Source organism: Peromyscus eremicus, chromosome 18, assembly GCF_949786415.1.
Source record: "Peromyscus eremicus chromosome 18, PerEre_H2_v1, whole genome shotgun sequence".
NCBI classification, from domain to species: Eukaryota; Metazoa; Chordata; class Mammalia; order Rodentia; family Cricetidae; genus Peromyscus; species Peromyscus eremicus.
Window position 1 is genome coordinate 3,033,210 of NC_081434.1, and position 27,714 is coordinate 3,060,923.

General features: G+C 46.4%; 1 protein-coding gene across 2 annotated transcripts in view; it reads left to right on the forward strand.

The window, feature by feature from the left end:
- Positions 1-15,208: 15,208 nt before the first annotated feature.
- Os9 (OS9 endoplasmic reticulum lectin) overlaps positions 15,209-27,714 on the forward strand; it is a 31,304-nt gene continuing 18,798 nt past the window's right edge. For both annotated transcript variants that reach the window (XM_059245366.1, XM_059245367.1), the window contains exons 1-5: positions 15,209-15,408; positions 15,817-15,993; positions 16,700-16,763; positions 16,889-16,965; positions 17,190-17,288. In XM_059245366.1, coding sequence (XP_059101349.1) covers positions 15,247-15,408; positions 15,817-15,993; positions 16,700-16,763; positions 16,889-16,965; positions 17,190-17,288 — 579 coding nt within the window. In that variant the 5' untranslated portion in view covers positions 15,209-15,246. The remainder of the gene's footprint in view (positions 15,409-15,816; positions 15,994-16,699; positions 16,764-16,888; positions 16,966-17,189; positions 17,289-27,714) is intronic.

Here is a 27,714-nt window from a genome sequence, read left to right on the forward strand (position 1 = left end):
TGTCTTTCTAAAAAGTGGATGCTTCTAGCCGGGCGGTGGTGGCGCACGCCTTTAATCCCAGCACTCGGGAGGCAGAGCCAGGTGGATCTCTGTGAGTTCGAGGCCAGCCTGGGCTACCAAGTGAGTTCCAGGAAAGGCGCAAAGCTACACAGAGAAACCCTGTCTCGAAAAACCGAAAAACAAAACAAAACAAAAGTGGATGCTTCTAAACCACCCCGAGTCTGACACTTTTAAATATAAATCCTAACTTTGCTATGTTAATATGACTAAAGTAGCTCATACTCAGCCATTGCTGTTTAGAAACATTTTCTATTCTTCCCCTTTCAATGTCCTATTTCATTCCATTTTTGTTTTTGAGAACATTAATTGACACGTGTAACCATAAATATTTATGGGGTAGCGTGTGGCACATTGACGGTCAGATGGGTTAATTGTCATATTCATTACTAAAAACACTGTCACTGGTATTGGGAACATGCAAAATCTTCTCTACTGATTATTTTGTAATGTTTGAGTAATTCTTGTCAACACCATTGGAAGGAGTTCATCCATTACCCATCTTCTTTCCAAATTCTCCCTCCCCCGTCTCCCTTCCCAGACTCTAAAAACTACTATTCTTTTCTTCTTTTTAAGTTTTCAAGATGGAATTTTATTATATAGCCCAGGCTGGCCCCAAACTTCTGACCTCCCTGCTCAGCCTCCCAGGCACTGAAATTACAGGCATGTCCTCCTCTCGGCCCCTTCCCCCATCCTCCTCTTCTTCTAGACAATGTCTCACTGTAGCCCAGGCTGGCCTTAAATTGCCATAATCCTTCTGCCTCAGCCTCCCAAGTGTTAGGATTACTTCTGTAGGCTCTTTTTAAGGTTCCACAATTAAGTGAGAACATATAATGTTTGTTTTTCTATGTCTGGCTTATCTCATTTAACATAATATCTTCCAGTTCCCTCCATGTATCCGCAAATGACAGACTGTTCTTTTTTTTCTTTTTCTTGAAAATGTTTTCATAATATATATAAACACCACACACACACACACACACACACACACACGCACACATATATATATATATATATATATATATATATATATATATATATATATATATATATAGAGAGAGAGAGAGAGAGAGAGAGAGAGAGAGAGAGAGAGAGATGGTCTCTCTACACAGCCCTGACTGTCCTGGTCCTCACTATGTAGACCGAGATAGCCTAGAACTAACAGAGACCCACCTTCTTATGTCTCCAGAGTTCTGGGATTAAAAATGTGTGCCACCACACCCAGCTCATACAATATGCTTTTCTCATGCTTTCCCCTCCCCGATACTTTCATTATTTTTATAACTAAATGCTATGCACTAAATTTCCCACCAGCTTTTCATCGGATGATGGATCCGTAGTTTAATTCAGTACCGTGGCTACGGTGAACAGTGCTACAACCACCATGGAATGCAGATGTCTGCACAGCACCTTCACTGCCTTTCCATGTAAATCAAGTAGGGGGATTTCTGGGTCATATTCTAGCTAATAGTTTAAAATATTGGGGCTGGGGAGATGGCTCAGGGGTTAAGAGCACTGGCTGCTCTTCCAGAGGTCCTGAGTTCAGTTCCCAGCAACCACATGGTGGCTCACAACCATCTGTAATGAGATCTGGTGCCCTCTTCTGACCTGCAGGGACACATGCAGGCAAAACACTGTCCATGTAATAAATAAACAAATCCTTAAAAAAAAAAAAAAAAAAAAAAAGGTTAAAGTATTTTGTAAAATAGCTAAGTATGAATTACACTTAGGACAGAATGAAACAGATTATAATCTCTTGTCCATGTGCCTCAACTTTGAGAGAGTGTGTGTGTATGTGTGTATGTGCGTGTGTGTGTTGCTGGCATGTACGTATGTGCACCACATGAGTGCCTGGTGTCTTTGGAGGTCAGAAGACCCTAAAATAACCATTAAGTTATTTTATTTTATTTTTATTATTATTATTTTTGGAGCTGAGGATCGAACCCAGGGTCTTGCCCTTGCTAGGCAAACGCTCTACCGCTGAGCTAAATCCTCAACCCCCAATAAGTTATTTAAGAATGGGTTTTTTGTTGTTGTTGTTTTTTGAAGGGCTCTTTGCAGACAACCCTAACTTTTTTTAGAATCACATCAGGGAGCCCTGGCTGTTCCTTTCCTGGTTCTGTTATTTAACGTATTTGTGCAAACACTGTTTCTGCACAGTGTCTGTTTCACAAGACCTTGAGCCTCTTACTCAATGTTTTTGGCAGGCAGTGGTAACTGTTGCTAGGTCGATTCTTGCATTAGGACTGGAAAGTACAGGTAAAGCATAATGAATTTCCGTGTCTGAAATCTGAGATGCCCTGAAATCCGAGATGCCTTGAAATCCAAAACATTCTGGCACTAAGTTGTCAAACTGAAAAACTCTACAGATGGGGACTGGGTGGTTAAGAGCCCTGGCTGCTCTTGTGGAGGATGCAGGTTCAATTCCCAACACCCACATGGCCACTTATAGCCGGCTGTAACTCCTGGTTTCTGGAGCTCTAATGCCCTCTTCTGGCCTCTGCTGGCACCACAGACATACATACAAGCAAATGTTCACACACATAAAAATGAATGTTTTTTTAAAAAGGAAAAAAAAAGCCACAAATAACACTTTGTGAGGAATTTCGGTCAAAATGCAGATGCAGTCAGTTGTGGTAACATACATCTTTGATCCCATTACTTGGGGAAAGATAGTCCGAACTCTGCATTTGAGGCCAGCCTGGTCTACAAGGGAGTCGAAAACCAGCCTCTGATGGACTGAACCTCAAACAGCCGGACAAAGGCATATATTTATTGATTGTTGCTGTTTTTTGGGTAAACAAGTTCCTCACACCGAGTCCCTGATCTAATCTGTACGGTTTTCTGAAGGAAAGCATCACACACACACACACACACACACACACACACACACACACACACCCCACACCCCTACTTTAGTCTTTTACTGTGAACTGTTTGCAGTACCCAGTAACCCAAGAGATTCAGGAGTGCCAGAAGTGTCTTGTGACCAAAGCCAGGCAAAGGCTGTAGAGCTGTTTCAGAAAACCACACTGTAAATCACAGAAAACAATCACCGATTTCTACCACGATTTCATCGAGGTTAAAGAAAACAACTGTTCTAATGTTTACCCCAGATACAGTGGCCCTGCTAGGCTCTTACACACCAGTCAAGACTATATGGTGAGGTCCTGTCTCAACAAACAAACAAGGAAAACCAAACCAAACCAAACCAACCCAAGGGGCTGGAAAGAGCATGGACTTCCCTTGAGGAGCACCCAAATCCCATTCCCAGCACTCACGCGGGGAGGCTCACAGCTGCGGGTAATTCCAACTCTAGGACATCTGTTGTTTTAAAAAATGTTAATCGGTGCTGGTTACCATTCGAGAAAGGTTACGAGCCATGACAAAACCCAGTATCAGAGCTTTATTAGGAGGAAGGTGTGTGTGGGGGGGTGATAATAGAACAGGCCTGAGGAAGAAGCATGTGGGGAGAGAGAGAGAGAGAGAGAGAGAGAGAGAGAGAGAGAGAGAGAGAGAGAGAGAGAGAGAGAGAGAGAGAGAGAGATGGTGGGGGAAGAGGGAGCAGAGGAGAGAGAGGAGGAGTCTGTGTCCAGCTTTTTAAAGGATTCCCGTGCGCATGCGCAGATAGACTTACGGAGCTACACCATGCATGCACTGACTGCGTGACTGTGCTGCATGCATTCACCCGATCACGCAGCACACTGATGCTGCAAGACGTAAGACCCCTTACTTATAAGCTGCTGAACTGCGCATGTGCGGTCGTGCAGCTGGAGTGGTGGCAGAATCCTAATATTCCCAACTTTTTGCTTATTATAAAAAAGCAGGTGGCCGGGCGGTGGTGGCGCACGCCTTTAATCCCAGCACTCGGGAGGCAGAGCCAGGCGGATCTCTGTGAATTTAAGGCCAGCCTGGGGTACAGAGTGAGTTCCAGGAAAAGGCCCAAAGCTACACAGAGAAACCCTGTCTCGAAAAACCAAAAAAAAAAAAAAAAAAAAAAAAAAAGCAGGTGAACAGGAATAGGGGCATCGTTTCTCCTGGAAAAACTGCTTCCAGCTGACCTGGTGGACGTCGGTTGACTCTTGGGGGGGGTAGGGAAGGGGGCCACTGAGGTAACCAGCCGTCCTGGGGTCCTCTGCTGATTTTGGGTGCTGTCCAGGTGGATTCAATCTGGTTCCAGAGCTTGCTGACCTGTCCACGTGGATTTTTCTGGAGCTTGGAAAATTTTTGAACATATTAAGAAGCAGCCATGAGAAAATTAAAGTCTTGGGCTGGTGACCATTGTAGTGTTTAGTATTCCACTTACATTGGTTAGTGTTAAAGAGAGAGAGATTGGAAAATGTTTTTAATTTTTACCTGAGATAAGCCTTATCAGAGACAGATTATTTTAAGGCACCTGTTTTCTTTATTAGTTTAGCATCCAGGAGACAGGTGATCAATTGTTGAGAGCATTTAACAGTAATGAATTGTTATATTAAAGTCTCTCTCTTTTTTTTCTTTTTTTGCAGAGCCCAGACACTTTTGGGTCTGGGGGTATAAATACCTTTTGACTACTACTGTTCCTTGCCACCTGGGTATATCTGATGGTCCTTGGATTCCAGCTCTGTGGTGATCCTGTAACAATTAGCTGAGTAGTTAATTAGAAGAAGGAAACAGGAAGAGAAGAGCTTGTGGGGTGAGACCTCATTCTTCTGGAATTGGTGACAAGGCAGTGGATCCTGATGTCCTCTGGAACGTGAAAGAGAGCAGGGCCCTGTCTGTGTCACTGTGCATGAGAAGAAGCACTTCTGACCGGTCTGGAGTGAGGAACATGGAGGGAGCAAACGAAACGAAATCTCCTACCTTAGCTGGAAAATCTCTTCCTATTAAGTAACCCTGAAAGTACAATTAAATCTAGTAAGGTGGGTAAGGCTGTCCCTCTACCCTGACAATAAGGAAATGAGGTGCGGTGGTACCCCAAAACTCCCTCAGGACTGAGTAAGTGTCTCAGTGTCCAACAGGAAGAAAACAGATCGCCCCATGCTGCATCCTGGGTTCCCTGTGAGCCCATGGCCAGGCCTAGCAGGTCTGCTGGAGGTCTTAGTTTGATGTCCCCATGTCACTGGGTGCACGGGGGCAGTTAGCTGACCAGTTATCTCTCTAGGTGGCACCTTGAACAAGGCTCAGTTGATGGCCCAGCAGGGCAGGCACACACTAGCCCCCATGGCCTTCTAAAACAGGGACCTGGAAGCCCTTATGCAGCTGCTTGGATGGCGTGTGACCGCATTTGGCAATTCTGTTCACAGGCTTTCTCATCTCTCCCATGGCACCTTAAATGCCACAGCTGAAACTTCCACCTGTGGAGTCAGGAGCCTTCTCTCCAGATGCTTAAGTTTTGGTCCTAATGTCAGGGAGCTCTGGGAGACAAGAGACAGATTTTATTCCAGGTCTTGAGGGGTTTTTTTGTTTTTGTTTTTTATTTTTGTTTTTTGATAGTTTACTGGCTTGAGGACAACTTTAGGAAGACCTGCCAAGAGGCAGGCTATAAACCGATCTCTGGCTAAAGAGCCATCTGGATTATTACGATCCCAATGTGGGTCCTGATCGTAAACTCATTTGCATGTGTCCTAGCCTGCTTCCAGACCTGTCCGTGCTTAGCAGCCCATCCGGTACTGGAGAACAGAGTGGAGAACAGATAAGGTTCTTTGGAGATTCCTTAGGTTCAGGAATGTAAGTGGGCAGGAGAGAGAGCATCAGAAAGGGAGGGCTTAGAGCTTAGGTAAAAGCATGGGGATAAGGTAACTCTTTTCATTTGCCTATTCACTGGCATAAGTTAGATAATTCCTGTGAAATATCAGGGTTCAAGGAGCCCTAACACAGACAAATTTACTGGTACCTGGGAATATTTAAGGCATTTGTCAGAGGAGGACTGGAACCACGAGGAGGAAGCCTCCATGTCCCATGACTGCAGCTGAAAGAAAAAAATTAAAATAACAAACAAGACCCCGGACCCCCATCTCAAGCATCCCCAAGGATGGGCAATCTGTGGACTGCTGTGGGATGGTCTGTATGTCAAACTGCTCTGATTGGTTAGTAAATAAAACACTGATTGGCCAGTAGTCAGGCAGGAGGAAGTATAGGCGGGACAAGGAGGAGAAGAATTCTGGGAAGTGGAAGGCTGAGTCAGAGAGTCACTGCCAGCCACCACCATGACAAGCAGCATGTAAAGATGCCGGTAAACCATGAGCCACGTGGCAAGGTATAGATTTATAGAAATGGATTAATTTAAGCTATAAGAACAGTTAGCAAGAAGCCTGCCACGGCCATACAGTTTGTAAGCAATATAAGTCTCTGTGTTTACTTGGTCGGGTCTGAGTGGCTGTGGGACTGGCAGGTGGTAGAGATTTGTCCTGACTGTAGGCAAGGCAGGAAAACTCTAGCTACGGTGGACTGGCATAAATTATCAGCACAAGTTACCTGAACCGTTGTTATGGAAAGGGCAAGGGCTGGGGGGCCTATGTACTGGAGGCCTCCCGGGGGAGTCCAGACAGCATTCAATACTTGGTCAAGAGAGAATGTGTCGTGGTATGCAGTCGAGGACCCCCCAGGGGTCTGGCAGGGAGGAATATATCTCAGGCTACAGTCACAGGAAATGGAGAGGGATCGGAAAGGGGAAAACTCACCAATCATGGTGGCCGGTGTGTTGTGTGTAGCAGTACCAGTAGCTGGGCAAATGAAAAAATCGGAGCGGGCAGTTGTAAGTCCAATAAACGTCGGTACAGGGTCCTGGAGGCAGAGCCCGGGACGCAGGGCCCCGGACGCAGGGCCCCAGACGCAGACCACCAAGACAGCCTGTTTCATCACAGCATCAGTGTTGTTTTTAAAAAGATAAGCGGCTTTTGTTTTAGTCATTTTTAAAAATGATAATACGAGTCTTTTTCTGTACTACAGCTAGCTCCCATATAATAATCCAGAGACTTATTATTAATTATGAAAGCTCGGCCTATAGCTTAGGCTTGTTCCTAACTACCTCTTATAACTAATTAACCCACTTCTATTAATCTACGTTCTATCACGTGGCATTACCTCTGTTCCATCTTGCATCTCCTGCTTCCTCTCCGTGTCTCCTGGTGTTTCCTTCAAGACGAGATTCCGCCTCTGTTATGCCCAGATTGTGATCCCAAAGATACCACTGAAGACCTTAGGTACAGAATGCAAAAGCAAGGTTTATTTCTGTTTACAAGCCACGGGCAGGGAAGCTCGATCCAAAGCACTCACTCGTAGTTGTGAGGCCAGGAGGAACTTACTTTTTCTTTGTGTGGCTAGCTTTTTAAAGGCAAAATCCACAAGCCCTTCAGGGGGTTGGGGGAGTTTTGCACGGGTGCAACTCGGATTGGTTTATTTTTATCTCTGTCCTCTTTTAATTGGGTGAGGGTATGTAACCTTTGAATTTACTGGTTGGTGGTTACAATTTATCACTTTAGGGGAAGTCCAGCACAAGTCCCAGGCTTTGTCCTTGAGCCACCATGGGGGCTGGCTGGCCAAGCACGTACTGCACATAATTCTAAGTTGGTGAGGGGCCCCAGAGAGTAAACATTTGGCTGAACTTTGAGCAGTCAGAGTACGTGCAGAAAGGGAGCTACTGCAAGGACTATGTCTTTTGTTCATGGCCCTCCCAGAAACTGTTTGCTCAAGTCTCAGGAAACTGAAATTGAGGCCTGATCTCTGAGAGAAGACTGAGCAGCCAGTTATGGTGTCTGCCTTTCACCACCTTTCACCTCCTCTTCCTTTCTTTCCCTGGAAACCCTGTCTACACCTCCTGCCTTCACACAGTGTACAAATATCCCACAATTGGTCCCAAAGAGGATGTGTGGAGTCATCGGGAGGGAGGGGAGCCCAACACAAGCTGAGTGTGAATCGGGATGGCTGCTTACAGAGTTTGTTGGAAAAAGAATACACATTTTATACTCTACAGTTGCACATAGGATTGAATGGGAGAAAGGAAGCACGGGAGGAGCCGGAGTGTGTTTGAGATCTGGGATTGAGGAGGCCAGCCTTGACCTTGACAAGTTAATAGGCACCAGTCATATGTTAATGGAGGGGCCACAGGAGTCTCTTTTTAACACACAGGAATTTTTTTCAAACCCCTGAGGGAATGGGGACTTTTGTTTAATTGCCTGACCTTGGGAAAAGGACTTTCTTAGGGGATCAGACATTCCATTATGGAATATTGTGGTTTCTTGCATGGCTTAGTTTGTCCAAATAGCTAAAGCTTAAAGTGAGCAAAGACAAAGTGAGACAAATATTAGTGTGAACCTGAATAGAACTTAGGAATTTATAAATCTTGATTATCAAATATACCTTATTTATCAAGTATATGTAACTTCTCTAAATTTTCTAGCAGCTTGGCATTGACTTGTATGAGAGTAGGCAGAATTATCACTCTATGTGGTTCCACAGTGGTGGGGATTTTTTTTTCCAAAGAATTTTTTTTTTTTTTTGGTTTTTGAAACAAGGTTTCTCTGTGTAGCTTTGGTGCCTGTCCTAGATCTCACTCTGTAGCCCAGGCTGGACTCGAACTCACACAGATCCGTCTGGCTCTGCCTCCCGAGTGATGGGATTAAAGACATGTGCCACCACCGCCCAGCTCAAAGAATTGTTTTAAGAGGCTGCTGTTAGGATTCTGCCACTCGACCGCACATGCGCAGTTCAGCAGCTAAGCAAGGGGTCTTACATCATTTGTGTGTTGCATGATCATGCATGCGTGGTGTAGCTCCATAAGCCCACCTAAGCGTGTTCACGGGAATCCTTAAAAAGCCAGACACAGACTCCTCCTCTCTCTCTGTTCTCTCCCCCCACCCACTATCTCTCTCTCTCTGCTCTCTGTATGTGCTTCTTCCCCAGGCCTGGTTCTTTTGTGCCCCCCCCTCCTCCTAATAAAGCTCTGATACTGAATTTTGTCATGGCTTGTCGTTTTTAAACTTGTTACAGGGACCTATGCTTTTGGGCACCTGATCTGATATATGCAGACACACACATAGGCACACATATACACATAATTTAAATAAATAAATAAATAAATAAATAAATAAATAAATAAATAATGGGGTGAATGAGCCTTGGAGTTGGCACAGACCACACCTAGACACCAAGTTCTCAGCAGAAAGGATATTTATCTATTAAGCAAGATAGACAGGGTGGCTGAACCTGAATTGGGCAGAAACAGCAGGGCGTGGCTCAGCAGGAGTGATTTTTTTTTTTTTTAGGAGAAAAAGAGGAAATCCAGGCTACGACAGGTTGGTAGGTTTTGATTGGGCATGTTAATTAGGGTAGCCAAATGAGGGGCTTTGATTGGGCATGCTAATTAGGTAGCCAAATGGGGGATTTTGATGCTGGACCTTGATGTTTTGATAGCTGGACCTCAGGAATGAGTCAGGCATGAGGAAATGGCCAAACAGGATTCTAGTGGTTTAGCCCAAGAGGGAAGGGCAGGACCTGCCCTCAGCATGTAAGGGCCTGTTACAGCCCTTCGCAGGGTGCTGGGGAAATGGCTCAGCAGTTAAGAGCAGACACCACAGTTCAGTTTCCAACACCCACATCAGATAGCTCGCAACCACTTGTGATTCCATCTCCAGGAAATCTCATGCTTCTTCTAGCCTCCTTGGGTACCAGCACAGATGAGCACATACCCACACACATACCCACAATTAAAAATGCTAAAAGAGCCGGGCGGTGGTGGCGCACGCCTTTAATCCCAGCACTCCGGAGGCAGAGCCAGGCGGATCTCTGTGAGTTCGAGGCCAGCCTGGGCTACCAAGTGAGTTCCAGGAGAGGCACAAAGCTACACAGAGAAACCCTGTCTGAAAAACCAAAAAAAAAAAAAATGCTAAAAGACATTCTAAACAAAGCCCAAAACATCTTTAAAAAGTAAGAAGTGCAGAAATATGTTGTAGAAAATTACCTCGAGACATGTAAATAAAACATATGTAATACATAGTGAATTTCATGTTTCAGCTCCAATCTCATGCCTAAAATATCCCATTATATATTTCCAAACATTTCAACATCTGATGTCCGTAATACATCTATTCCCAAGCATTTCAGATAAGGGACACTCAGCTCGTACATTACCATTTTGCCTGTAATTGCCTGTAAATACCCCTTTCCTATGAAAAACAATGCCTCGTAAGCTAACAGAGTTACTTACGCCGGTCTTCTCTGTTGTTGCTGCTGCCTTTTTGTTGGTTTATTGGAACAGAATCTCATGTAACCCAGGTTAGCCACCAACTCCTATGTAGCCATCTTATTTAGGTTTTGTTGTTTGTTTGTTTGTTTGTTTGTTTTGTTTTGTTTTGTTTTTGAGATAGAGTTTCCCTGTGTAGTTTTGGTGCCTGTCCTGGAACTCACTCTGTAGACCAGGCTGGCCTCGAACTCACAGAGATCTGCCTGGCTCTGCCTCTCGAGTGCTGGAATTAAAGGTGTGTGCCTCCAGGGCCTGGCTTATTTAGGGTTTTTATTGCTGTGAAAAGGCACCATGACCACAGCAACTCTTATAAAGAAAACATTCAATTGAGGTGATGGCTTACAGTCTCAGAGGTTCAGTCCATTATCATCATGGCAGGGAACATGGCAGCGTGCAGGCAGACAGACATGTTGCTGGAGGAATAGCTGAGCTTCCTACATTTTTTAGGCAACAGAAGTCAACTGAGACACCGGGCAGTATTCTGAGCATAGGAAACCTCAAAGCCCATCTCCACAGTGACACACTTCCTCCAACAAGGCCATGCCTACTCCAACAAAGCCACAGCTCCTAATAGTGCTACTCTCTATGAAATTATGGGGGCCAATTACATTGAAACTACCACATTCCACTCCCTGGGCCCCATAAGTTTGTAACAATATCATAAAGCAAAATGCATTTAGTCTAACTTCAAAAGTCCCCATAGTCTATCACAGTTTCAACAATGTTGAAAAGTTCAAAGTTTCTTCTGAGATTCATGCAATCTCTTAACTTTGTAATCCCCTTATGAAATCAAAATCAAAAAAACAGACAACATACTTCTAACATATAATGGCACAGGATATACATTACCATTCCAAAATGTAGGGAAGGGAGCATAGTGAGGAAATACTGGACCAAAGCAAGACCGAAAACCAGCTGGACAAACTCCAAACTCTTCATCTCCATGTCTGATGTCAAAATGTTCTTCAGAACTCCAACTCTGTTTAGCTTTGTTGACTACAACACACTTCTTTCTCTTGGGCTGGTTCCACTTCCTGTTAGCAGCTCTCCTGGGCAGGTGTCCCATGGCTCTGGCATCTAAACATCTTGGGGTCTCCAAGGCAATCCAGGCTTCAACTTCACAGCTTCATGCAATGGCCTCTCTACTTGGCCTTCATTTAGGGACATCCCGGACATATGCCTAGGCTCAGCAGCTTTCTCTAGGCATGGAGGCAAATTCCACAATACATTTCTTCTATCCTTAACTCTAAAGCCAGCATCCCATGGCCAAAGCTGCCAAGTTCTGCTGCTTACTGGGGCTGGAACATGGCCCCCTCTTTTAATTACATCTTCACCAGCTTTCTGTCCTTCACTGCCTAAGCTTGGCTGTCCTGAAACTTGCTCTGTAGATCAGAGCTGGCCTCAAACTCAGAGATCTGCCTGCCCCTGCCTTCCTGGTACTGAGATTAAAGATGTGACCCAGGCTCTAAGCTTTTCTTTAGTTCCTTTTCACACATTGGAAACTTAGCTGGGTGAGATCTTGCACTGAGGTCATCACTCCTTTTTTTGTTTGTTTGTTTTTCTTTATTTTTTAAGATTTATTTATTTATTATGTATACAGTGTTCTGCCTGCATGTGTGCCTGCAGGCCAGAAGAGGGCACCAGATCTCATTACAGATGGTTGTGAGCCACCATGTGGTTGCTGGGAGTTGAGCTGAGGACCTCTGGAAGAGCAGCCAGTGTTCTTAACCTCTGAGCCATCTCTCCAGCCCTGTTTGTTTGTTTTTAAAGACAGGGTTTCTCTGTGTCGTTTTGGTGCCTACCCTGGGTCTCACTCTGTAGACCAAGCTGGCCTCAAACTCACAGAGATCTGCCTAGCTCTGCCTCCTGAGTTTTGGGATTAAAGGTGTGCGCCATTACCACCCGACTTGCCTGTATTCCATTTCTTAATGCTCCATGCTCTTTTTCTCCTCAAAATTTACACTCTGTAATTTGCCCTGTTCAGCTTGCTCCTTTTCATTATAAATCTCTATAAGCATGAACACTAGTAACCACACAACAGAGTCTATATTAGGCTGTTTTGAGTTTTCTTCTGGCAACAGAATTAATCCAAAACTCTTCACTTTAGCCTCAGGCAGACTCTTTGGACAAGGGCAAAAGGCAGCCACTTTCTTCACCAAAATATCACAAGAACGATCTATAGGCAACATATTAAAATTCTTCTCCACTGAAACCTCTTGAGTGAGCCCCCCACAGTTCAAATAACTCTTAGCACCTCTGTCTTCCATGCTCCTACTAGTATGACCTATTAAGCAGTGCTTAAAGCATTCCACGGCTTTCATAACCCTAAGTAGCAAAATCTAAGTTCCTCCAAACAAAACATGGTCAGGCCCATCACAGCAATACCCCAGTCCATGGTATCAACTTCTGTCTTAGGGTTTCTATTGCTGTGAAAAGACACCATGACCATGGAAATTCTTAAAAAAATTTAATTGAGGTGTCTCGATTACACTTTCAGAGGTTTAGTCCATTATCATCATGGTGGGGAGCATGGTGGCGTGCAGGCCGATGAGAGCTGAGAGGGCTGCATCTTGCAGATGATAAGAAATCGACTAAGATTCTGGGTAGTATCCTGAGCACAGGAAACTTCAAAGCCCACTCCCACAGTCACACACTTCCTCTAACAAGGCCACACCCCCTCCAACAAAGCCACAGCTCCTAATGGTGCCACTCCCTACGAGATTATGGGGGCCAATTACATTCAAACTACTACAGTAGCTCAGAATGATTTTGAACTTCTGATCCCCCTGCCTCTGCCTTAAGAGTACTGGGATAACAGATGAGCACCACTACATTCACCATGCCTGGTTGTGTGATATTGTATAATTTAGAAATTCTTGAAAAAGACATAAACCCATAAAAATAAATAAAACTAAGCTAGGTGGTGGTGGTGCATGCCTTTGCTCCCAGCGGGAACCTGGTAGCAGGTGTTAATTCAGAGACCACAGAGGGGAGCTGCTTACTGGTTTGCTCCCCGTGACTTGCTCAGCCTGCCTTCTTATAGAACCCAGGACCACCAGCCCAGGAACAGCACCACCCACAATGGCTGGGCCCTCCCCTATTAATCACTAATTAAGAAAATGCCCGACAGGCTTGTCCACAGCTGGATCTTGTGGAGGCATTTTCTCAGCTGAGGCTCCCTCTTCTGATGACTCTAGCTTGTGTCCTGTTGAGGTAAAACTAGCCAGCACTCTGACCCGCTGAGCTGAAGCTACAGACTCTCTGGGCTGAGCCCGACTTTTCTGAGTGCTGGGTCTCGAACTCAGGTCCTCACGCTTATATGGAAACACTTTCCCATCTGCCCCTGACCCCCAGTCAGCTCCCTAGCCTCCCATTTGCTCTTTCCTTTCTTACTCGATGTTTTTGTTTCTTTCTTGTATATTAAAGATTTTCCTTAAGTAGATAATGATGCTTGACTTTCTGTGTATTTAAGAGTGAGGTCTTAGCTGGGCATGGTGGTGCCCACCATGAGCCAGGCACATCTCTGTGAGTTCAAGCCCAACCTGGTCTACAGAGCGAGTTCCAGGACAGCCAGGGTGATTATAATAGCAGGATTCATGACTACTTCATTAATAGAAGCCTGACGAGAGTGTCTTTGGGATTTCCCCCTCAAAGGTATATCATTGCTCTTATTTGCCATTATTTAGGAATTAATATTCTCAGGGCTGCTAAACCAGCTACAATTCTGTTTGCTTTCCACCTTCCAAAATGCTCCTACCACCGTTTCACTTCCTCTTTTCATTGTTCTTACAGGTTTCTCCCTTACGATGTGGACAAAAGAAACGCTTTCCCCAAGATCCCAGGCCCTACCCCAACTTTAACTAGAAGTCCTCTTTATTTTATTTTTCTCCTTTCTCCTCTCCCTTGCTCTCCTTCCTCTCCCATGCCCGTTTTGTTTTGTTTTTTTGTTTCTTCAAGATTTTGCTATGTATAAGCTGGGCGGGCCTCCAACTGTCCATCTTTCTGCCTCAGCCTGTAATTATAGGCATCCGCCTCCACTCTTGGCTCCATTATTCTCTCTTCTCCTTTTGAGACGGAGTCTTGTGTATTCCAGGCTTGGACCAAACTCCATGTAGCCAAGGATGACTACTTGGATTCCAGGTGTACACCAGCATGTTTGGTTTATACTGTGTGGGGGTGGGGTGGGGGAGGTGGGGGCGTGTTGAATCCAGGGATTCACACATGCTAAACAAGTCATCTACCAACGTGTCTGTGTGTGTTTGAGACAGGGTCTCATATATCCCAGGCTGGCCTGGAACCCACCATATGGAGGAGGATGACCCTGAATTATCCTTCTGCCTCCGCTTCACGAGTGCTGAGATTACAGGCATGCACTACCACACTCAGCCCCTTAAGATCTTTTTATTGAAGGACAAATTCCGGTTTTGATACGGATTATTTCGTTGCCCTACAGTAGTATGTGTGTATATACACTTGCTTCTGTATAGTATGCTTCTGTATAGTAATTGTTTTGCAAAGGGAATTAAGTTACTTCCAAAGATATCCCCCCTCCCCACCATCCGCCTCAATGCTCTGCCCGATGGGGGCGCCACACATTGCAAGAAATACCTGAAAAAGCCATCGGAAGCGCTAGGCTGGGCGAGGGCAGAGACAACGGGCTGAAGAAGACAGCCAGAGACCACGCCTCTCAGGGAATAAAGAGCGAGGGGGAGGGGGTTCAATCTCATTGATGATTGGCTGTTACCCCTGGCCAATCATGAGCAGCGATTTTTTTTTTTTTTTTTTTTTTACTCAACAGTGATGATCCGCCTCCCCGGAGGCTTTGACGCCACGTTTACAAATGAGGATCGGTTACGTAAGAGAGATGGGCCGGACAGCCAATGAGAGCTTGGGGCGCTAATGGGCGGGTGAGGCCGCTGCCAGGTTCGGGGCGGAAGGACCAGCTCCAGCTAAGACGGGAACGAAAGATGGCGGCGGAAACGCTGCTGTCCAGCCTGTTGGGGTTGCTATTGCTGGGGCTCCTGTTCCCTGCGCCCCTGGCGGGTGGTGTCGGGAGCCTGAATTTGGAGGAGCTGAGCGAGATGCGTTATGGGATCCAGATCCTGCCGCTGCCTGTCATGGGAGGGCAGGTGAGGGGTGTGGGGGCGAGGGTCCTATGCAAGAGGAAGGGGGCGCACGGTAAAGGAGGAAGGGCAGCTGCGAGCCCGGCGCCGGAGATAAGGGGATGGAGAAGAGGAGGAGGTGTTCTTGCAGTACCGCTGGGAATCGCGGGCAGACCCGTTCCCCTGGGGACCAGGCACCGGCAGGGGTGGGGCTTCCTTCCCGCTGTGGACGTCCCGGGTCACGGTGAAAGCACCCAGGCTGCCCGGCTGGGGAAGTGAGAGCGCCCTTAACTCCCGCTCCCCGCACGCAGCTGGAGGGCTTGCGGCTGATTCTCTCTTCCGACTGGGCACTTCCCCAGGGTCTGAAGAGGGATCTCGTTGTTCTCGATCCCAGCCTCTGCCTCCCTGCCCCCCTCCCCGACCCTTCTTCCCCAGAGCCAAGCTTCAGACGTGGTGGTGGTGTCTTCCAAGTATAAGCAGCGCTATGAGTGCCGCCTACCAGCTGGAGCTATTCACTTCCAGCGTGAAAGGGAGGAAGAGGCACCTGCTTACCAAGGGCCCGGGATTCCGGAGTTGTTGAGCCCAATGAGAGATGCCCCCTGTCTGTTGAAGGTGAAAGGACCCGGGGTGGGTGGAAGGTAGTCTTGAACTGGAGTGCTAGAGAAGGAGTGCGTCCTGGGGGGGGGGGGGGGCGCTGTGGAAGTTAAGGGGCTACTGGTGTACTAGATATATTTACGGACAGGAAGCGTGGAGGAGCAATGACTCCTGCATCCACAAATGCCCCTTTGCTGGATGTAGGGAAGGGTTACAATAAAAGATCTCAAAACAGGTTGAACCAAGATCAAAGTAATAAAGAGGGGCCGTGGTGGGACAGGAGGAGGTGGTGGGACTGGAGAAGCAGGAGCCCACCCAGAATGTCACCGTCTGTCCCTGTCGCTCTTCATCTCAGGAGTCCACTGTAGTTGAAGAAGTTCAATTAATACTTGAACCTGTGGGAGTCTTCAAGGATACCAGGATTTCTTACCTTTATGGAGGGCGGGGAGGGACTCCTGTCTGTGACCCCAGGCTGGACCCCATAGCATGGTCCTGTCTCATCCCTCCCCTGACAAAAAGAAAAAGAGAAGAAAAAGAAAGGGCACGTGTGCATCTCCAGCCGTGGAAGGAAGACAGCTGTCCCTTCTCACAGAGTCTGGAGAATGAATAAGAGGGTAGAGGGGATAAGAACTAAATGGCAGTTTATACGTTTTGGAGCCAGGGGACTGTGGATTCAAAAAGGAGGATTTTCATGCCCCCTGGTTATTTGTTTTTCAATCGTCAGACCAAGGACTGGTGGACGTATGAATTCTGTTATGGACGCCACATCCAGCAGTACCATATGGAAGGTGACTCACTCTTACATTTCCCCCAAGCCTTCACCATCAGGTGTGGAAGGTGACCTCCCTCCCAGTCCTCTTCCTTCTAGACTTCATAGTGAGAATAATGTGCGTTACCGTGGCTTCTCTTACAGACTCAGAGATCAAAGGTGACGTCCTCTATCTCGGTTACTATCAGTCAGCCTTCAACTGGGATGATGAAACCGCCAAGGTGACAGGGGTTTGGGGTCAGGCCGAGCTGCGGACTGAGAGCTCAGGCAACAAGGGAGGGTCAGATTTCGCTGGAGTGTTTCCTGGGGTTTGGCGCCCATCAAGACCAAGTCCCCTGGGACCTGGAGTCCTGTGGTCTCCAGGTTCCCGCGGGAGGCTGGTGCCGTTCTTCTGTGTTGTTTCCTTTTCTCATACCCTCCCCATCCTGCCTGATGTTTTCTCCAGGCCTCCAAGCAGCATCGGCTGAAACGCTACCACAGCCAGACCTACGGCAATGGGTCCAAATGTGATCTCAACGGGAGGCCCCGGGAGGCCGAAGTCCGGGTAAGACTCAAAAGAAGGAAGGAAAATGGTCCCGACTAACAGTCTAACTTCTCTGGGAGGGAGGCAGTGAGGTTTCAGGCCCAGATCTAGTTGGCAGCTAGATGCCATTGTCTGGCTTTTCAGAGGTAATTTAATTCTGCATTGCCCATGTGCTACCCTCAGGGCCTCCAGCCGTGTTTAATCTTTCCAGCATTTCCCCTTACAGTCACCTGAGCTGTTAATGTCAGTGTCTGCCTTTGACTCTTCACGCTCTGGAGGTAGCATTGAGGCGCTGGTCTTAACTCTTCTGGGAAAGTGGGAGCAAACAGGAAGCGCCTTCATGGGTGGAAGGGCCTGGTGTAGGGGACGATGCTAACACAAGAAATGAGTCTGAAGAAAGTCATGAAGGCAGTGGTTCTCAACCTGTGGGTTGTGACCCCTTTAAGGGATGGACGGGTCCTTTCACAGGGGTCCCATATCAAGATATTTTCATTACAATTCATAACAGTAGCAAAATTACAGTTATGAAGTAGCAACAAAAATAATTTTATGGTTGAAGGGGTCACCACAACACGAGGAACTGTATTAAAGGGTTGCAGCGTGAGGGAGGTTGAGAACCACTGCTAAGGGGTGAGGATGAGAAGGAAAGTGGACTCTTCTCTCTTCTAAGGATTTATTAAAGTTCTCTTCAGGGCGGGGCGTGGTGGTGCGCGCCTTTAATCCTAGCACTCTGGAGACAGAGGCAGGCGATCCCTGAGTTTGAGGCCAGCCTGATCTACCTGGTGAGTTCCAGGATAGCTTCAAAAAACAAAAACCTCTCTTCAGTTGGGTATGGTAGCATATATCTGTAATCTCAGTAAGTTGGGAGGCTGAGGTGGGAGCATTGTGGGCTCAAGGCTTTCATGAACTACATGACAAAATATTGTACTAACAAACTAACAAACAAAAGAAAACCCTCTTTTGTCCTGTGGTTGGGACCCTTAATTCTCATCATCTTGGCCAATAGCCTCCTATCCAATGGTCCTTACCTCCTGGCCTATCACTAAGTGGAGGCTGGCAGGGGGCAGACAGGCAGATGTGTGCAGAAAAGCTGCTCAATCTATACCGACCAGCACTGGGTTTATGTAAAACAGATTTGCACAATCAATTGTGCACTAGTATTGGACACCCAACCCAAGAGTGGGAAGAAGCGTTCGATGTTAGCAGTTATCATTGTATGAATACTCCCTCCATGCCGGAGTCAAGCTCTTGGTATGACGTGGACCGTCTTGCTCCATGTGAGGTGGGGTGAGCTGGCTCTACTGCGCTGCCGTATGCATCCGCTGCCACCCCTGCCAGGTCCCAGAAACCAGTCAGTGCTTCTACATCACAGAAAATCCAAATGCTTCAGCAGTGACTGCGTGGTGCTGGGAAGGGTAGGAAACAGCCAAATTCTGGATTTATTTTGTTCTTTAATTTTTTAAATTAATTTTATATAAAAGAGTAGGTTTCATTATAACACTTAAAAGTACTTAAAGAAGAAACTGCTTTTAAACTTTTTTTAAAATGTGCATTGGTGTTTTACCTGTGTATATGTCTGTGTGAGGGTTTCAGATCCCCTGGAATGGAGTTACAGACAGACATGAGCTGCCATATGGGTGGTGGGACTTGAACCCTGGTCCTCTGGAAGAGCAGCCAGTGGTCTTAACCACTGAGCCATCTCTCCAGCTGCTGTTTTAAAAAAATATGTAGGCGTGTGTGTGTGTGTGTGTGTGTGTGTGTGTGTGTGTGTGTGTGCCTGAATGAGTTTATGTGTACCATGTGTGTGCAGGTGCCCACCCTCAGAGGCCAAAGGTAGTCAGATCCCCTGGGACTGGAGTAGCAGGCAGTTGTGAGCCCCCCATTCTGGGTCCTGGAAACCGAATCTGGGTCTTCTGCAAGAGCAGTATGTTCTCTTAACCAACGAGCCGTCTCTCCAGCCCCTCACGGCATTTTCAGATGTGTGCATCATTGTACTTTGCTTATATCGGCTCCCCACCACGCTGTAGATCTATTCTGATGGTAGAACAGTGAGATTTGTTGTTGAGTTGGACATGCGGCAGAGTGAAGGATGGTTATGACCGTTTTATCAGCAGCGGCTGCAATGATAGAATTGCTGTTTATTACAGTGTGAAGGAGCAGGCTGGAGAAGGAAGATGGGTTGGGTTTGTGCACATGGAGGTCAGAGGCCGGTCAGACATCCCACTGGTGATCTGCAGTCGCAATTAGCTCTGTGATTCAAAACAAAATCTAGGCTGGAGATAAAAATATGCATCGTGTTTCTGTCACAGTGGCCTTGTCCCTCTGCCGGGGACGGTGTAGCGTTCTTTGAATGGCTGGCTCTGTTTCTCCAGTCAGGTTTTACTCGAATGATACCTTGTGCAGATACACAAACCCAGGTCCCCTTTCATCCTGGTGAGCATTTATAGTGTTTTATATTCTTCAACGTCAGTATCATAAACTGGCCATGGCATGGCTCAGTCCTATAATCCCAGCACTTAGGAGTCTGAGACAGGGGATGACTGCCAAGTTTGGGGCCAGCCTGGGCTCCTTCGTGAGTTCTCGGCCATTCTGGGTTACAGAATGAAAGCCCTGTCTCAGAAACAAGCAAGAGCATGTACCATTGCCTGAGATGCTCCTGTTTAACATCTGCACTAAAAAGAGCCCCTAAGAAGGGAGGGTCCGTTCCTGTCCGGTTTCTCCCAGTTCCTGGGATGGTGCCCAAGTATTCACTCAGTGAACAGAATGAACGACAGCTGAGTTCAAATGCTTCCTTCCTTCCTTTCTTCCTTCCTTCCTTCCTTTTTTCTTTTTGAGACAGGGTCTCTATGTAGCTCTGGCTGTTCTGGAACACTCTATGTAGACCAGGCTGACCTCGAACTCACAGATTTTCTTGCCTCTGCCTCTCAAGTGCTGGGATTAAAGGCCTGTGCCACCATGCCTGACCTCAAATGTTACCTTGGTTGACTCACCCAAAAGTCTGTTTCGTTCCTTCAGTGATTCGTATGCAGATAGCCACATCCATGTGTGAAATCCATTATCACACTTGATTGTATCCTAACATTTGGCTGTGTGGTATCTTCCCCTGTCTACTGAACACACGCCCTGTACCATGGGATAGAAAGGTGACTGAGTCATAGCCTTTGTCCTTAGGAGACAGGTGTTCACTGAACAGGGTGAAGCAGGATCAGTACCATTCCAGGTGAGGTGCACACCACAGGAAGGCAGGCAGGGGAGCTAAGTGGGAGGTAAAAGGAAGGCCTACAAAGAAAATGACCTTTGAACTGATCCTTGACACAAGTGTGGTCAGCAGGTGTAGAGGGGAGGGAGGGAGGGAGGAGGCGGCCCTGGCGGGCGGGAAGGGCCGTCAGGTGCCTAAGGAAGGCTTTGGAGTCAAAGGCAGTGGTGTGATGCCGAACCGAGAGTCACAGGGAAGGGAGGGCTCATCCTGAGGAAGGATGTGGGAGATGGAGTGGGCAGCTGTTAGGAGACAGGACATGGGTTTCCAGCGGCTTCGTGCTGGGAGCCAGAGACAGGGGACAGGCCCAGAGAGGGTGTAAGGAGTCGGTGAGGGAAGGAGTGAGGCAGGCACAGTGGTGAGGAGGATCTTGCAGCCGGACTGACTAACAGCCAGAGTGTTTCTTTATTGACACAGAATTCAGTAAGCAGGGATACATTCATGTTGTTCCAAAACACAGGTCATATCATTTTTGTTTTGGGACAAGTGTTTCACTTCCTCATGTTCATTTTTAGTCATCATTGATAAACTATGAGAGAACAGAGGTTTTTTTTTTCCAGTCATTTTTCCTCAAGTTTGGACATCATTGATAAACAGATCATTTTTACTCATTAACCCCATAACCCAATTTTTAAGAATCTAGAGGCATATGACAGCCTGTTCTCAGGCCAATAACTCTGGTTGCTTCAAGGATGCTAGACCAAAAAAAAAAAAAATTTCCAAGCCAGCCCAGGCAGATTGCCATGTCCCAGGCAATGCATTACTAACTCTTTTGTTGTTGTTGGTTTTTGTTTGTTTGTTTTTTGGTTTTCCGAGACAGGGTTTCTCTGTCTAGTTTTGGTGTCTGTCCTGGAACTCATTCTGTAGACCAGGCTGCCCTCGAACTCACAGAGATCCACCTGGCTCTGCCTCCTGAGTGCTGGGATTAAAGGCGTGCGCTGCCGCCGCCGCCGCCGCTGGCGGCGGAATATTATTAACTCTTTTTTTTTTTTTTTTTTTTTTTTTTTTTAAAGATTTATTTATTATGTATACAGCATGTATCCCTGCAGGGCCAGAAGAGGGCACCAGATCTCATTACAGATGGTTGTGAGCCACCATGTGGTTGCTGGGAATTGAACTCAGGACCTCTGGAAGAGCAGTCAGTGCTCTTAACCTCTGAGCCATCTCTCCAGCCCCCTATTAACTCTTAATGATCAGAGTGCCCAAGAAAAATCCTCAGACCAAAGCTGTTGCAGTTATTATTTAAATTCTGGCATAATACAATGTTCATATTTTATATCCTTATAGACTTTGTTTGTGTCAAATCCTGGCATTCTCTTCTTTGGTCATATGACACCAGAGTGGCTATGCATGTGCTAACTTTTCTAAGAAAGGGAGATCTTGACATCTCATTCTTTTATCATCTTTCCATTTCATACCTTAATGTAAGTCTCTGTGTAGGGCAGAGGTAACTCCAGCCAATCTAACTTTGTTGCTGTACATGTCATGTAATTGTCTGAGTGTACAGTAGGAAGAGGCTTGCAATCTGATCTGTGGCCAACTCCTCTAGCCCACTGAATCTTTTTTTTTTTTTTTTAAGATTTATTTATTTATTATGTTGTATACATTGTTCTGTCTGCACATATCCCTGCAGGCCAGAAGAGGGTACCAGATCTCATTACAGAGGGTTGTGAGCCACCATGTGGTTGCTGGGAATTGAACTCAGGACCTTTGGAAGAGCAGTGCTCTTAACCTCTGAGCCATCTCTCCAGCCCTAGCCCACTGAATCTTGTTGACCTTTTTAAGTTTACTTTGTTTTGATTATGTTGTTCCTAAGTAAGTACAGGGACAGATGTGTCAAGAGTGTCTCATAGCCTCATAAAGAGACTTCTGGATTCTTGCCGGGCAGTGATGGCGCACACCTTTTATCCCTGCACTCGGGAGGTAGAGGCAGGCAGATCTCTGAGTTTGAAGCTAACCTGGGCTACAGAGTAAGTTCCAGGACAGCCAGAACTGTTTCACAGAGAAACCCTGTCTCCAAAAACCAAAAAAAAAAAAAAAAAAAAAAAAAAGAGAGAGAGAGAGAGAGAGACTTCTGGATTCTCTATGTGTGTCACAACCTCCAAGGTGTAAGGAAGATCTTCAAGTAGATAAGGATATCTCCCTAAAAGCAGGAGAGGTAGTATGCTCAGGACTTTTCTGGGGAAATTTAAAAGCAATACTCCTGGGAGAAGGCATAAATGATATATAAGACATTTTCCATCAATCCAATATCCCCAAACTGTACAAATATTTAAAAGTCTCCCAAGTATGCAACAGGTGGAGATGAAAACCAAAGTGACATGGCAGCCATCATGTGGCTCAGCTTTGCTGGATCTTTGTCAAGCAGCTGTACTGGCCTTATGACTTCTGCCATTCCATTCAGATATGGCTGTGCCAGCTCTGTTCTTGGGCTGAGCCTGGAATGCCCATGAGACAGTGGGAATCGGGTAACAAATAAACAGGGTGATGAGACATGTTCGCTCTGGCTTATAACCAACGATTGAGCGATCAGTTAGGTAATATGGTAATCCAGATGAGAAATAAAGATGACCCAGGGGTGAAAAGCAGACTTCTGGAGAGGGGGTTAGAGAGAAAAGTCAACAGCATAAGAGGAAAGATTTGAGAATGATTCTTGGGTAGATGGTGGGCAGAGGAGGAGCATGGCAAAGGGAAATGGTGAGTTTGGTTTTTTCCATGATACTTTTAGTGACTTTCAGGCATGGGTGGGAGCGGAGATTTCCAAGAGAAGGAAGATCTGGAGATCTGGAGAGATCAAATCACAGCCAGGGAGTGATCCTCACCTGTAGATGTGGAAGCCATGGGTGTGGATAAAACACACTGATGAAATAATTGAGAAAGTAGGGTAAAAGCTGGATGTGTTGACTTGCACCTGTAATCCCAATATCCTAACCCTAAAGCTGAGGCAGGAGGATCAAGATTTGGAGACAAGCCTGGAACAGATGTCTGAGGAAGCCATCATAGCATTCTAGAGAGCAAGTAGAGAGAGAAACTTTCCTAAGAAGTGGCCTCAGAAAGTGATACTGTGACACAGGACCCAGGAAGGACAGATTTCAAGGAAGGACAGGGCCATGGTGTTGACTACATCTTAACTACATCAAAGAGGAGGAAGACTCAGCGGCTGTGGGTGGTCATAGGCATTTAGTAAGATCCAGGCAGGTACGTGGTATGAAGGGCACTGGGTGAAAGTGTGAATCCTTTACTCCCTGTCACCCTGACCGGCACTGGAGTGTGACAATGGTCATTGGTGATCTCTCCTGAAGCAGTTTGAGTGGTGCGTGCCTAGGCTATGGAGTGAGACTCTATCTTAAAAAATAAACGATGATGATGATGATGATGATGATGATGATGATGATGATGATGTAGTGTCTTTGGAGCTTGAGATCTGGTTTAGCAATATGGGATTAAATGAAATTGGATCCCGATCTCAGATATTTATGATTCTAGCAATATCACAGTCTGGTTTTTCTTCTTAATTTCGACAAGCCTCAGACAGAGTGGCTGCTTCCGAGAGGACTGATGTTGCTTTGAACCTCTTGCTGCTGTCATTGTTTTGGCCTTGGGAAGAGGGTTTTTGAGACAGGGCCTTGCTATAGAGCCAAGCCTAACCTCAAACGTGGGATCCTCCAGTCTCTGCCTCCTGGGTTCTGGAATTACAGGCATGCACCTCTACATCCAGTCTATGTTCTGTTTGGAGGGGGAGTTAAGCCAATGCACAGTAAAAACCTAACCTCCCCCTCCTTCTAGAGGGTGCAATTGACCTTTTCTATGTATTTTTATTATAAATATACGTACATCACAGAAAATATACATTGCTGGGTTTGGGCTTTTTGTTTGTTTGTTTTGTTTCAAGATAGGGACTCTCTGTGTAGCCCTGGCTGTCCTGGAACTCACTCTGTAGCCCAGGCTGGCCTCGAACTCACAGAGATCCGCCTGCCTCTGCCTCCCAAGTTCTGGGATTAAAGGCATGCACCACCACACTTAGTTCTGATGTTCTGATGCTCATTGCTGCCGTGGGGGTCATTGGGCAATGTAAGGTTCCCTGGGGAAACAAGAAACAGAACCCTGTGCTATAGGAACATATGTCCTATAAATGAGTCAGAGCCATTGCCCCTGTATTTGGTGACCTGCCTTTTGCATGTAGAGGCATCCTTTTAATGTCTTACTATTTTTATTGTGGGAAAGAATTCATACTACCCAAGTTACCAATCTTACACTCAGGTGTACAGCGTGGTGGCACTGGATGTATTCCCAATGTATACCCGTTGTTACTGTTTCCAGAACCTTTGCGTCATTCCCAACAGAAGTACTTCTCCATAAGTGGTAATTCCCCGTTCCTCACTTCCCAGCTTCCTTCTGCTTTTCCCTGTATGGATATGTCAATTCCACACAGTACCTCATGTGCCTTAGTCAGGGTTACTATCGCTGCAATGAAACACCATGACCAAAGCAAGTTGGGGAGGAAAGGGTTTATTTAGCTCACACTTCCACAGCACTGTTCATCACTGAAGGAAATCAGGACAGAACTCAAGCAGGGCGGGAACCTGGAGGCAGCAGCTGATGCAGAGGCCGTGGAGGAGGGCTGCTTACTGTCTTGCTCACCATGGCTTCCTCAGCCCAGGGATGGCACCTCCCACAATGGCCTAAATCCTCTGCCATCAATCACTAATTAAGAAAATGCCCTACAGGCTTACCTACAGCACTTTCTCAACTGAGGTTCCCTCCTCTCAGATGATTTTATCTTGTGTCAAGTTGACATAAAACTACCCAACACATCATACAAGTAGGATTATAAAATATTTGTTCCAGTGTATTGTTTTCAACCATGACACAGTATTTATGGAGATCTATTCCTTTGATGGCTTCATGTTCCAACTTCTGTAGATATCCCATGTGTCTGCTTGTTCATTTGTCACTGGGTGCACACCTGAGTGTTACCACTTTGAGCTGTTGTGAGTGATGTGGATGCACACCTGAGTGTTACCATTTGAGCTGTTGTGAGTGATGTGGATGCACACCTGAGTGTTACCACTTTGAGCTATTGTGAGTGATGTGGATGCACACCTGAGTATTACCACTTTGAGCTGTTGTGAGCGATGTGGATGCACACCTGAGTGTTACCACTTTGAGCTGTTGTGAGTGATGTGGGTGCACACCTGACTGTTACCACTTTGAGCTGTTGTGAGCGATGTGGATACACAATGCCCATTTGACTGTGTTTTCAGGGTTTGATTGGTCTCTACCTAGGAGTGGATTGGACTGCTGCATTTGTTTAGTGTTTAAGGATCTGCTGACATGTTCTCCACAGCAGCTGCCTCCTTTCACATCCCTCTGGCAGTCCTGAGGGGCCAGACTTCCCTATACTTTCTGTGATACTTCTTTAATTGAAAACATTGTGTGAAGCCAGCCTGGGCTGCAAAGTGAGTTTGAGGATCACCAAGGCTGTGACACAAAAGAAACCCTGTCTCAAAAAACAAAACAAAGACTATTATGATTGTATGTATATGTGTGTAAGATACGTGTTGTGCTTATGGCCGGGACAGGCCGTGGTGTGCGTTTGGAGGTCAGTGGACACTTTGAGGAGTCCCAGGGATTGAACTCAGGCCTCCAGGCTTGTGCTTCAAGTGCTTTTGCCCAGTATCTTAGTGTTCTCTTGCTGTGAAGACACCATGACCAAGGCAACTTTGACACAGGAAAGCATCTAATTGGGGGCCTTGCTTACAGTTTCAGTGACACATTTTCTTCAACAAGGCCGCACCTCCTAATCCTTCTAGTCCTTTCTAACAGCTCTACTCCCTGTGCTAAGCATTCCCACACACGGGCCTTTGGGAGCTGTTCTTGTTCAGACCACCACACCCTCTGAGCTGTCTCTAGCCCAATTGTTAGTTTTTGTTCCTTATGTGTATCTGTGCACCACATGCATGCAGTGCCCACAGAAGCCAGAAGAGGGCGTCGGATTCCCTGGGAATCAAACCTGAGTCTTCAGTAGGAGCAGCCAGTGTGCTTAACCACTGAGCTATCTCTAGCCCACCTCTTTGTTTCTTGAGATAGTCTTGCTATGTAGTTGATTTGGCCTTGTGCCCATGATCCTCCTGCCTCAGTCTACTGAGTGCTGGGATATAGGCATGTTTACTACACCTAAATGTGTCTCATTTCTGTCTTGTGAATTTTTAAAAATTGAATCAGGTCTCACTATGAACCACCAGAAGGCCCAGAACTTACTATGTAGACCAGGCTAGCCTCAGATGCATAGAGCTCTATCTGCCTCTGTCTCTGGGGTGCTGGGATTAAAGGCATGCACCACAATGCCTGGCCTGGGTTTCTTTTTAACCCTCACACATTTCATTTTTGTATGCCTCTGACCAGTAATATGACCAATAATATAGCTGGTCCTGGTGGGCATCCTTGACTTGTTCCTGATTTAATATTTTTGTAGATTTGTGTGTGTGTGTGTGTATGCTGTATGTTGTATGCATGTTTGTGTGTATGTGTAGGCATAGGCAGAGAGGCTGGAGGTTGACGTCTTTCTCTATCACTGCCCACCTTAATCTTTTGAGCAGGGTCTCACACCGAACCCAGAGCTCACTGATTTGGCTTGCCAGTGCTCCAGGTATCTGCCTGTCTCCGTCCCCAGGGCCGGGATTGCAGGTGCATGCTGCTGTGCCCGAGCGTCTTTCCTGTTATGTCTGCATGTATGTGAGTTCATGTATCGTATAAAAATCCGAGATCGGCAGATATGATAAAATGGGATCTTTGTCTTTTTTTGAGACTGACTTAATTCACTTAATATGATTACTTTCAGTTGAATACATTTTCCTATAAACAGCATGGGGTTGTTTGAGTAAGAACAGCCAGCCGGGTTGTGGTGGTGGTGCACGCCCTTAATCCCAGCACTCGGAGGCAGAGGCAGGCGGATCTCTGAGTTCAAGGCCAACCCGGTCACAGATGGAGATCCAGGACAGCCTGGGCTACACAGAGAAACTGTCTGTGTGTGGGTATGAGAGGGGAGAATGGTCCCCAAAGTCTCATGTATTTGAAGCTTAGTCTCCAGGGAGTAGAACTACTTGAAAGGATTAGAAGGACTAGGAGGTGTGGCCTTGTTGGAGGAAGTCAGGATGGACTTGGAGGTTTCAAAAGCTCACACCAGACCCA